The sequence below is a fragment of the Lepisma saccharinum genome, chromosome 15, assembly GCF_977018435.1.
Source record: "Lepisma saccharinum chromosome 15, izLepSacc3.1, whole genome shotgun sequence".
Taxonomy (NCBI): Eukaryota; Metazoa; Arthropoda; class Insecta; order Zygentoma; family Lepismatidae; genus Lepisma; species Lepisma saccharinum.
This window is the reverse complement of record NC_139243.1, coordinates 6,244,981-6,256,728: the sequence shown is the minus strand read 5'-3', so window position 1 is coordinate 6,256,728 and position 11,748 is coordinate 6,244,981. Positions and strand designations below refer to the sequence as shown.

Genomic DNA, 11,748 nt, shown 5'->3' with positions numbered 1-11,748 from the left:
AGTTTACAGGATTCTTGTTGGGAAACCTGATGGTAAGAGACCAGTAGGAAGGCCAAGACGAGGATGGAGGGATGCTGTAGCCATAAACCTTCAGGTTTAAGTATGCTAGAGAGTATAATATAGTTTTAATTAGCTCTGCATTGAAATTCCGGAAGTGTCCCTTTTTTATTTCATTACAATTTTTATATACTTGTCATCTTCAAATATCAATATGGTATGCGAAATATCAACTTTATATTCGTTCTACTAATAAGAAGGAATCACAATAATCACTACAATACCGAAGTAAATAAATTTAAATAAACCAGTTATGTATGGAAAAAGCTACAGAATTATTCAATTGCTAATGAATGGCTTATCCTATTTAGAAATCCTGGTTCCACACACAAATATTGCCACATGAATGTCAAAAATGTAAACAGAATCTTTAGATGCAGCTGAAGTAAAGGAAATAAAGTTATGTCAAGAACTATCCAGAAGACGATTTTGTTAGTTTCCTTTAAAGCCCACTTTTATGCTCAGATAGGCTAATCGAGACTAAACCTACAGTTTAACGTGTAGTCCAAACCAGTGTGCATTGTGCTTCCACCAGAGGAGGGGGGGGGGGAGTCGAACACTGGACACCTTCATTATAATGCGACAGCGTTAAGTCATTTTTCTGCTAATTTTGATAACGACGACGATCAGTGGTGATTAGATGAAAGTAACAAATGGCGAAAAGAAACACATGCTGACACTCAAAATGCAAATCCTCTTAAATTATTACTTTGACTGTGCTTCCAAGCAGTGCCGGATTAAGACGAAATTGGGCCTCATTCTTGAAATCTTCGGTGAACAATAAACACAACGACGTTATAGTTACGTCACAGCGCAAAGAATAATAGTAACTATATAATAAGTGACGCTGTGTCTAGGTGTCCGAAATTGGGGCTCCAAATTTCATTCTAAGGTTTATTTTCAGGTTGATATAGCAAAAGAAAAATGTTCAGCTTTTGAAAAATTCTCGTCTGTTTTCATGTGGGCCTATTTCAGGAATGAGCCTAATGCTGCAGCATCAATAGCACCCACCTTAATCTGGCTCTGGTTCCAACCGCAAGGGACTCTTGCCCTGAAAGATTAGTTTCCAGGGTATGCTGCACAGGATCGTGGTTGACATTCTAGTGTGTTCGAAATGGTCACGCCATACAACCCAAGTCATCTATGAAAAATAGATGAATTATTACTGGTACGGTAATCAACTTCCATGAATGCCTTGTGTCCTAAATCATTTTGTTACCTCAAAAAATATGTTCATGTTACCATACGTGTATTGCTTCTCTTGCATTAGTAACATGACAGTTCAGAAAACGAATAGCAACTTAGCTAATAACCTCTTCAATTCTGAACAGATTTTTCAATCTTATTTGTTTATTACTTATATGAGTGATATTTTGTCAAAATAGCCATTCATTAGCCTAGGAATACTTCATGGACAATGAACAAATAATTGGTTTTCCGTGTGTGTTTTAAATCATTCTTAATAAGATGTTCATTTTAATCCAAACATTCAGTGGCGGCGATTAGGAGGACCGGGAAGTGGGGGATGCAGTTCCCCAGCCACATTTTGCCACTTTTGCTCCTGTACTATGGCCTCTTTATGCTAAGCCTTTTCTACAAAGAAAAAAGTATATTGTCCTTGCCCCTCAAATGTTGGCACCCAATCGCCGCTACTACAGAGCATTCCCTGACATTCGCTACGAGACTTGGCGGCAAGCGGTCCGGCGTCAGCGCTTGTCTTTCTCGGTGAACAGGTTCTGCGACAGTCGCACATTACAGTCTGTTTTTTTCGCTCTCCCTGACTTCGCTCTCTTTTCATTTCTGTGGACGTTGCAGACTGACGCCAGTATAATCCTCCCTCGGAAGTTGTGTTGTGTCGTGTCCGTGTGTTGAAGAGTGTGGCTTAATATGGCACCATAAAAGTTTACATTACAACAAAGGATTTATCTTGTCGAGTGTTATTTCGGAAACAGGAATTGTGGAGAAGTGCGACGACGTTTTGCACCGAAATTTCCTGATGTTCCCATTCCACATAGGACCACTATATTATACCTCATTAAAAAAGTTTTGAGTAACATTGTCAGTTCTGAATAAAAGTGGAAAGAAAAATGGGGAAATCTAAAAAATAAAGTATACAAAGACAATCCACACACCATCCGTGAGTTAAAAGAGAGTATTATACGAGAAATCGGGAGAATTACAGTAAACGAACTTGCACGTGTAAATACCAATTTCCTTCGGAGATGCCAGGAATATGTTGCAGCAGAGGGATGCCATTTTCAACACCTTCTGTAGGCAAGGTTAGTACACAATATGAAAACTGTAATTTTAATAGCCGACTCTAGCGACTGTCGCGGACCCGTTCGCCAGGAAAGACAAGCGCTAGCGCCGGGTTGCTTGAAGCAGAGTCTCGTAGCGAATGTCAGGGAATGGGAAAAGTGACCCCCAAGGAGTAAGAAAACTCAGTCAAAAACTCATACGATGAAAATACTATACTCAGGAACATGCATTTAAATTACGAGAAACTTCACGATTCTCTACCATCGCACTTTCTATCACTGTCGCCGAATACGTAAAATCAAGTATGTGCCTAGTATTTTGCAACACAAGCTTAAACCTAATTCACATATATTTCACTGTATTAACGTGCATGAAAGATTGTGATTAAAATGTATGGCTACGCATGGGTAAACACTTCCTTGAAATAATTGTGTCAATCAGAGACAAAGCTAATGAAAATGGAACAAGATGCGAGAATAGATTAGAAAAGAATAAAGAGGAAAACAAGAAAAGGAGTGGGAAAAGAAAGAGGAAAATCGGGAGTGTAAGAGAGAGGGGGATACATACGTCTTACATACACATATATACTATATGGTCTTACATTTATACTGCCCACCCTAATTTATCAATATGGAGCTTCTGCCCACCCGGTCGAAAATTTCTGGCGCCGTCCCTGCTCACTTCATATCCAAGAAATGTAATATAAGCTTAGTTGAGCGCTCTCGTGTAAAATAAATACTTCTCCTATATGATGAAATTAGAATGTAGAAATGCTCATTAATGTCGTCGCAGAACAAGCTGTCATTTTCCCCACAATTAACGTAAGCGCAGCATGCACCGCATGCGTTCAGGAGACGCTTCTGCATGTGACATTGCTGTGAAGTCTTTACCATGTTGCGTAAGGATTTTATTCAAAATAATGATCGTCTGGGGCACGTCGAGTACCCGAACGATGCTCGTTGAGCAGACAGATCATTTACTTGGCGTTGTGTGCTCATTGATCAAAATATCAGTGCCTTTGAGTAATATGTGATCAAGATGGCTGCGTCGAGTGGGCAAGATTTCAGTGATTATTATAATATTAAATATTAAAATAATATGATTGCTTCTCAAAACAATTACCAGGTGCTTATCAATGAGAACAAAACTAAACATTTTTTCACCAAGAATGGTTCGAAATCTTCTTTTTCACACACTTTCCAAAACTACTGTATATTTGGAATAAACAACACTTTCATTACAATAGCAAAAAGCGGAAAATTTTATTACCTTCTGTTACTTGAACTTTCTCTGTAATTACGGTATATGGCAAGCCGTTAAATCACAAATACTTCTCAGGAGTCCCGGGTTCGAATCCCGCTCGGGCATGGTTGTTTGTGAATGTCCATTCATCAATTTCATCATTTCATCACTCATCCCCATCTTCGCAAATTAGCCAAGAGGCACAAAACGCGAAGTAAAATAAACTAAATCAATCAATCACAAATACTTCTTCATTAGCCACCATCTTTACATATGTTTCCTCTAGTTAATCTTTGCCTCACGACATCGAAACACTAAAACGATATATTCCGTGTCTCAAACCTGTGGCGAGCAAGCCTCAAGTTCTCTCAGCGATCAAGTGAGAAGCGCTCCCCGAGCAAAGCTTATTAGTGCCTCTTTTGAAAATTAATATTTCCAAGAATAATTCAATGCAACTTAGCGAATTTGTGGGAAGCTGATTGGTTAAAACTGTCAAAATTACAATAAACTTCTTCAAAGGATCTCCACCTAACGTCTGTTCGTTAAATATTCAAAACAGATTCACCTATCAATTCCACTATGGAGAAATCTAGCTAAATTTAAATCCACCCACCAGATGGCACTGGTGGAGGGCAAAATATTATCTTGCTACTTACAATGTACCGGCAAATCCTGCTGCCTTGTTTTCGATGATGGTAGGTTCCGGTGGCTTACACATAATGATGACTTCTTGGTCAGTCATCATAACAACGCCGGAAAATTGAGGAAACCACACCCTCACGTGAACAAAGCCCTGCAATAAATACATAAACAGATAAACGTATGCAATATTTTAACTTCCTATAGAAAAGAAAATATTGAGAGCAGAAAATATTTTGATTTATTCTCGTCTTTGTAAGACGGAAAGTATAATATGTTGCATTTTAGCAAATTTTACGTAGCTATTCTATAGGCACGTATCTAGAACTAGGCTATATTCGGCAGGGGTTCGAAGTAAATGTCTCACATGTAATAATAATAATAATAATAATAATAATATAGTTTTAATTAGTGTGTTAAAAAGATGAATGTATTTAATAATATTATTAAAATAGTAATGTTATTGTCATTACATGATCAGGTAAAAAGACGATATAGAAACAGAGATATAACAGTGTGTATTCATTATCTAGCCTATATCTAGTTAAGCACACTACCTTTTGTTTACAAACAGCTATTCTGCCGAAATTAATGTCAACAAAATTAAAAATGGATTATTTAATGAATACCGAAATAGTTGTTAGGTCGAGCTGATGAAAAGTAAAAGTCCATGATCATTAATTTTATGTGTGTATTATTTTTAGTAGTATTACACATATATTTTTGCAGGCAATGTCAACGCATAGCGGAAATGAATCAACTTCACCTTCTTATTGCACAAATTTAATTAAGGACTTGGTAAGTCTTTCAGGGAGATCCCGACCCCCCTGGACCCCTTCTAAATACGACCTTGCTTTTATGTCTTCTTAGGTTAATCACACTGATGATTTGGGGAAGTATATCTGTATATTAAAACAATATAACTGTATGTACAATTACTTTTTTGGGGTGGGTTTAACAGGTGGTTCATAGGTGGACCACTGCCCGCCCCTGTCCACCCTGTTAAATTACCTTTCTTGGAGATGGCGTTTTGTAAAAGTAAACTTTGAAAGTCCATTCTAATAACTGATAGGGATCAATTGGTAGTAGTCACTGTTAGAGCCAGCAGCATATTTTGCAGGTTAAAAACATTAGTTGACTCTCCAGATAAGCTGTTTAAAAAAAAAAACACTGTCGATGACGTCATACCAGGGTCCAATGAAAGGTGAGCCATCAAGAAGAGGTAAAAGCACTTTCATAAATAACATTTTTCTTTCTCAGAAGTAATCTCGTAAAGTAGGGCACGCTGAAGCAGCTAAATACGGTACTTGGAAACCCTTTTAACGTTTCACTACTTGTCAAAACGCGAAATATTACGTGATCTGCTCAATGGGTTGGATATTCATTCCATTATTAGCGTATGACAAGAAAAATAAATTTCAAAATGTTCTTAAATCATGTTTAAGTGCATGGGAAAAATACGAACGTCAAATCAAAGGAGGGACAGGCGAATAAATGAGCCAAATACACTTTTAGTATAACATAATTTATCGTGATAGAAGCCGACGATAAACTATATCACGTATGTGTGTAGCAAATTAAGTAATATTCTTTCGTTACTTGAATTACAGGCGCATCTACTAGTAGTATTATCCGATTCATTGGCGTAAGCAGAGGGGGGATGATGGGACAACAGCTCCTCCAGAAATGTTCAGAAAATCAAATTTTTAAAATTAAAATCAATTAAGAACATTAAAAAATCAGATAAGGAAATGAAACGCGTAAATGCAACTCTCTTCCTTAAAATAGCCCCCAGTTATCACTTTGTCTTCGAGTACAATTTTAATAGAGTGAAAAGCTCCAAATTTACGAGCTATTTTATTGTGTATCCCCCCCCTCCTTTTAGAACGCAACCTCTCCCGAAAAAAATAAATCCTGCGTGATCTGATTTGAGGAAAGTGATTATCGTCTGATAAGTGGACTATAAAGAGTAACACTGTCAATAACTTATTTAGTCAGTCTGTTTCGTCTCGAAATTCGAGGCTATATCGAGATTGCAACGGTCCTTTAGAAATGTATTTGAGTTAATCTATTAGTAGCAACTGTGAACTTGTGCATCGTGGTTGAAAACTTTCAGGATTTAATTAAGTTTTCGACAGTTCGTAGCGTCAAAGTGACACATCAAACAGAAAAAGAAACATTAATATGAAACGTTGTTTGCTTTAATATATCTCTATAAACCGAGAAAATTTACTCGGCATCAAGCTGTATATAATACCATATATAAATCTAGACTTGAAACGAGAACGAGACAATTCGTCACCCAGGAGTCGAGACAAGACAAGACTGGGTCAAGTCTCGTCTGATCTTGTCCCGATATTTTCCCTAGGGAAGTACACCGCGTTGTGAAGCCAGTGGTCCCAGGCAGTGGCGTACGCAAGGGGGGGGGTTACGGGGTTTAACCCCCCTTGAGTTTGGGAAATTTTATGAAAAATGCTGTAGGGGAAAAATAAATGGCCAATTTATCACAGAAAAAGATCTGGGACAATACTATTACTACTACTACTACTACTACTAACAATAATAATAATAATAATAATTTGAATTATTATTTCCATGCAGCATGGAGAAATGCACAGCATTCCAAACACACTCGTCTTTCAGAGTGTATGGCTTGAAAATTAACACGAATTGTTGAAAGTAAAATATGAGGGCAACTATGATTTAAAAGAGAGAAAAGTTGTTTTGTATCTCAGTTGCAACAATGTTCAATACACTGGCGTACACAGGATTTTATTTTTCGGGCTGGAATAGTAAATATGGAAAGCACATGGTTTCGTTTTGGAGGGCAGGATGCATAATAAAATATTTCGTATGTTTTGAGCTTTTCAGTCTATTAAAATTGTATTCAAAGACAAAAAAAATGGTAATCGGGACTCACTTTCGCATTTACACATTTTGATTTTTTTAAGTTCTTACTGATTTTTATTTGAAAAGTTTGATTTTCTCAAAATTTCGGTAAGGGCTGTAACCCCACCAGCCACCCCTCTACGTACGCCAGTGTTCAATGAACATGTATTTTTTTTGTGTGTGAAGAATGAGAATTAACTAAATAAAGTTCTTGGTTCGTTGTAAGCGGCTAATGTATAGACAATTGCTAGGCGGAGAAAAATAATGTCACCAGTCCGCCTTCCCATTGTTTACCGCAGCACGTTTGAATGTCTCTCTTTAAAATGTCTCACCTTGTTGACTAGACAATTATTCAAACGGCAATATGCTTAATATTGCAAAATGTTTTGTTGGTAAGAACAGCGAGACAATCCAGATGTGAATTATCGGGAACATTTATGCGGGGAAGAAGCCGGAAAAATTCCAACATATTCTAGGAATCGAACCCGGATCTCCCGCGTGGTTGTCAGATGCTCTACCGACCAGACCATCGCAGCTCCTTGCATGAGTTCCATACCTTAAGTACTTCAATTTATTTTAATATATTGTCTTGTTTTTATGGACTTTCTTCACAGTTAAAATGTCTCACCTCGTTGACCACACAATTATTTCGTAACAAAGATACAAGGAAATGCTCCCAGAATTTGATAAAAATCGAATGACTAGAAAGTAATTTCGTCCTATTGCTTTCATAAATACTATATTTATGTAGATCTCTACTACTTAATAGTAGTAGTGGTATTAGTAGGATTATTAGTAGTAATTTAGCTAATTAATTAATTATAAGTATTATTAATTAATTATGAGTTATTTTTTAATTAAAGTATAAAAACAATGGTAATGTAAATTTGGAGAAAGTTTTAGAAATAACCCCCCCTTGATAAAATCCTGCGTACGCTACTGGTCCCAGGGTTCGAATCCCGGCCTGGGCATGGGTGTGCTTTGTGAGTGTCCCTTCATTAATCTCATCATATCATCACTCATCTTCGCGATTACCTAAAAGTGACACAAAAGCGAAGTAAAATAAACCAAATCAATCAATTTTATCCATAGGGACGTGCCCACGTGAGGGTTAATGGAAATTATAACCCTTTGCCTCAACTTCTTCCAAAATATTGTCGAGTACATGAAAATATGATAGAATCTGGAATTGAGCATACCACTGAACTACTATAGTAGGCTACACATTGTTTGCAAGTTTTCTATTTGGTTGGCTTTATTTTAACCAGCATGTAATTTAATAAATATGTCAATATTATCTCGATTATTTGTCTAATTCATGAATAAATGTGGTTTTAATCTGTTGTTTACTTTCACAACATGAACGGATTGGCCACAATCATTGCCTCCCCCTTTTTCCAGCTGAGACCTCTAAAACCATCATTCGGCAATGAATATAAGAATGCTTATATTTCTATTCTTTTGTTATTTCACGTCGCTTTTCTACTTATTGGGTTAATCTCGACGATGAGGATCAATGATGAAATGCTGAAATGAATGATTGGACATGACTAGGGTTCGAACCGGGGACCCCTGCGTTACGCTTCTCAGCCCGCCATGGAGGCCAGCAATATAAGAATTTGACATCTACCCTTATTAGATCACCCCTCCAAATGTCTGAAAACTAACAATAAGTCGCCAATTAACTAAAGAATAAATATCAATGCTCGAATTTAAACCCACGTCAAATCTCAACAGTTGAACTTTCAAGACATGCAAGTCATCGCTGTCATAACAGGAAGTAGTTGCTGTGTGGGACTTCAAGAACATTCTTGTCTCGTGTCGATTCATGATTCCTCTCTGGTTAGACACCAACGCGACATTCAGCAGATGGATGACACTCACTGTATTCCCGAAAGCTAATATTTGCCTTACCTAAAGTGAACTATGTGCCTTGTCATATGCGGTAGGATACTTGACCACTGCTCGATCCGTTACATGTTGAGCACAAAACGACAGCTACGTGTGGTTAAAGAGTAAAATGGCACGGTGCCTGTTCTTTTCCGTGCAGTAGAGGCGTCTCGTGAACGCATGCGGTGCATGCGTCAATTGTGGGGAAAAGGACAGTTTGCTCTGCGACGACATTAATGAGCATTTCTACATTCTAATTTATTCATATAGGAGAAGTATTTATTTTACACGAGAGCGCTCAACTAAGCTTATATTACATTTCTTGGATCTGAAGTGAAAGAAAGTAATAATTATTTTCCCACAATTGATGCATGCGTCACTTCAGATCCAAGAAATGTAATATAAGCTTAGTTCAGCGCTCTCGTGTAAAATAAATACTTCTCATATATGAAGAAATCAGAATGTAGAAATGCTCATGAATGTCGTCCCAGAGCAAGCTGTCCTTTTTCCCACAATTGACGCATGCGCAGCATGTACCGCATGCGTTCACGAGGAAGTTATAAAATGTATGGTATTATAAAATCACATCAAGTGATTGGCGAATGTGCGAATATGCTTTATTTAAGATTTCGATGTACCGGAAATTAACTTGCTGTAATAGGATGCGCATGTACAGTCACGGACACTAGGTACTAACGAAACCATTGTACAGTGTGATCCATGAGTATTACCGTGCAAATTGTCCATGACTATTTTCATTAATTATTCTTTTACATCCTATGTGTTTTTAAGAAATGGATTTTTATGTATGCTGGTGAAGAAGTTGTCAACAGCTTGTTTTGAGTTTTCTTTTAATTCTTGAAGCTCTTATTGTGTCAAATAAAATGTACGAACATGGTGATGGACAATTTACACGGTAATACTCATGGATCCCACTGTACACCTTCGTGTGTGCGTGTATATTCATGCCGACCTCAGTGGAGAAGTGATTAGCACATCACACTACGATGTCAGGGGTTTCGGGTTCGAATCCCGGATTGGGCATGGGTGTTATTTGTGAGTGTCTCTTCATTCATTTCATCATATCATCACTCATTCTCATCTTTGCGATTAGCCAAAAGTTGCAGAAATGCGAAGTAAAAATTAACAAAATACAGATACACGTAGTAGACAGTGTTGCCCTATACCGACAAACTTTCACAGTTTGTAGTCTGGAGAACACTTGCTCAAAACTACTGCTTCCGAGGTGTACATTGGGATGCATAAGTAATACCAATCAAATTGTCCATCAGCATGTTCATACTGTTTGTTTTGCGCAATCAGTGCTGCAAAAATTGAAACAAAAATCCAAAGGTGTTGACAACCTCTAATCCAGCACACATCAAAATGTAATCCTTAAAAACACGTTAGGTTGCCACAGAAAATTTAATTAAAATGTTCGTGGACAATTTGCCGAACAATACTTGTGCATATTCAACATGAATTAACGCATATTCGAGACATAATTGCTTAAAACTGTTATCATAATAATATAATTATAATTCAGAATATTAAGGACCTCCACGAACGTTTGTTTGTATTATTCCAACTTACACATAAGCTTACATATTTTCTGTAACTCGGTCATACGTCGTCATATCATGTAACACAGTTCTTTAAAAACAATTCCGGTTTCACTTTGTGGATCAGTCTTTGACTTAAGAGCTAATGCAAGTGAAAGGATATTAAATGAAATTCATTTTGAATCGCGTAGTGTAGAAAGTAGAGGGACACGAATCCTGCATTAAGAGCACTTTGTACGATTTAGCTTTCTGTGGGCCAGCGAGAAGTATACTGAGGAAACGGATTTAAGATTTGTGTGAGACCGGTTACACTACATTAATTTCCCGATTCTTATAGCACGATTGTGGTTTCGTATTCAGTCTTTTAAGAAATCCATTTAAATCTTTCAGAACTTATTCTGTATAAATTCCAGGTTTTCTTTGGAGGAACGAGATAGTGTACACTCACTTTCATTGATTTGGGATTACCGTTATATTCACATAGTGGTTCGGATCCCACTTCGACTGTAGGCCAGTCCCAATTAGCCTTTCAAATTTCGAAGAAAAATATTTTGCAATAACAACTAATGTAGAAAAATATTCTATTTTTCTTTTATGTAATTTGATATCGAGTGAAATTTGCGTGTTACAATTCATTACTAACTGTACAGTTAAATTTTTATCATTAGAAATTTGATGGAAAATGTATGTTTGGAATTTTTAAAGGATTTAATACTTAAAATAATCACACATTTGATTCTCGACCCATAAATCATGTGCCGAGCCCTCTCTGGTTGAACCAATACGCACTTGCACCTGGGTTTTATATACAAACAGCGTTCATATCTCAAACACGATAGGTCTGAAACTATAACTACATTCTAAAATTGACAGCGTGCTTGAATACTGCACGTTTGTAACTAACTAACAAACGAACTATATAGCATTCTTAAACCCGAAGGTTTATGGCTGCAGCAACACAAACCCAATCTTTTCCATCCCAACGGATTTCCTTTAGGTACATTTCAACGATCCCCTAATATTAGTCTTGGCCTTCCTGCAAGTCTCATACCATCAGGTTTCCCAACTCTTCTTTCCTCTCCCATTCGTGTCACATGGCCTGACCATCTAAGTCTTCTTGATTTAATTATTCAAATAATATCTGCACGTTTGTACGAGTTTCCAATCGACTTGTGAAATAACAGGTACGTAATTCCACGTAAAACATCTG

At 37.2% G+C, this 11,748-nt stretch overlaps 1 protein-coding gene across 1 annotated transcript in view; it reads right to left on the bottom strand.

The window, feature by feature from the left end:
- LOC145999545 (uncharacterized) overlaps positions 1-11,748 on the bottom strand; it is an 88,172-nt gene that overhangs the window by 24,634 nt on the left and 51,790 nt on the right. The window contains exon 4 of the mRNA XM_083136542.1: positions 4,215-4,351. Within this exon, the coding sequence (XP_082992668.1) occupies positions 4,215-4,351 (137 nt within the window). The remainder of the gene's footprint in view (positions 1-4,214; positions 4,352-11,748) is intronic.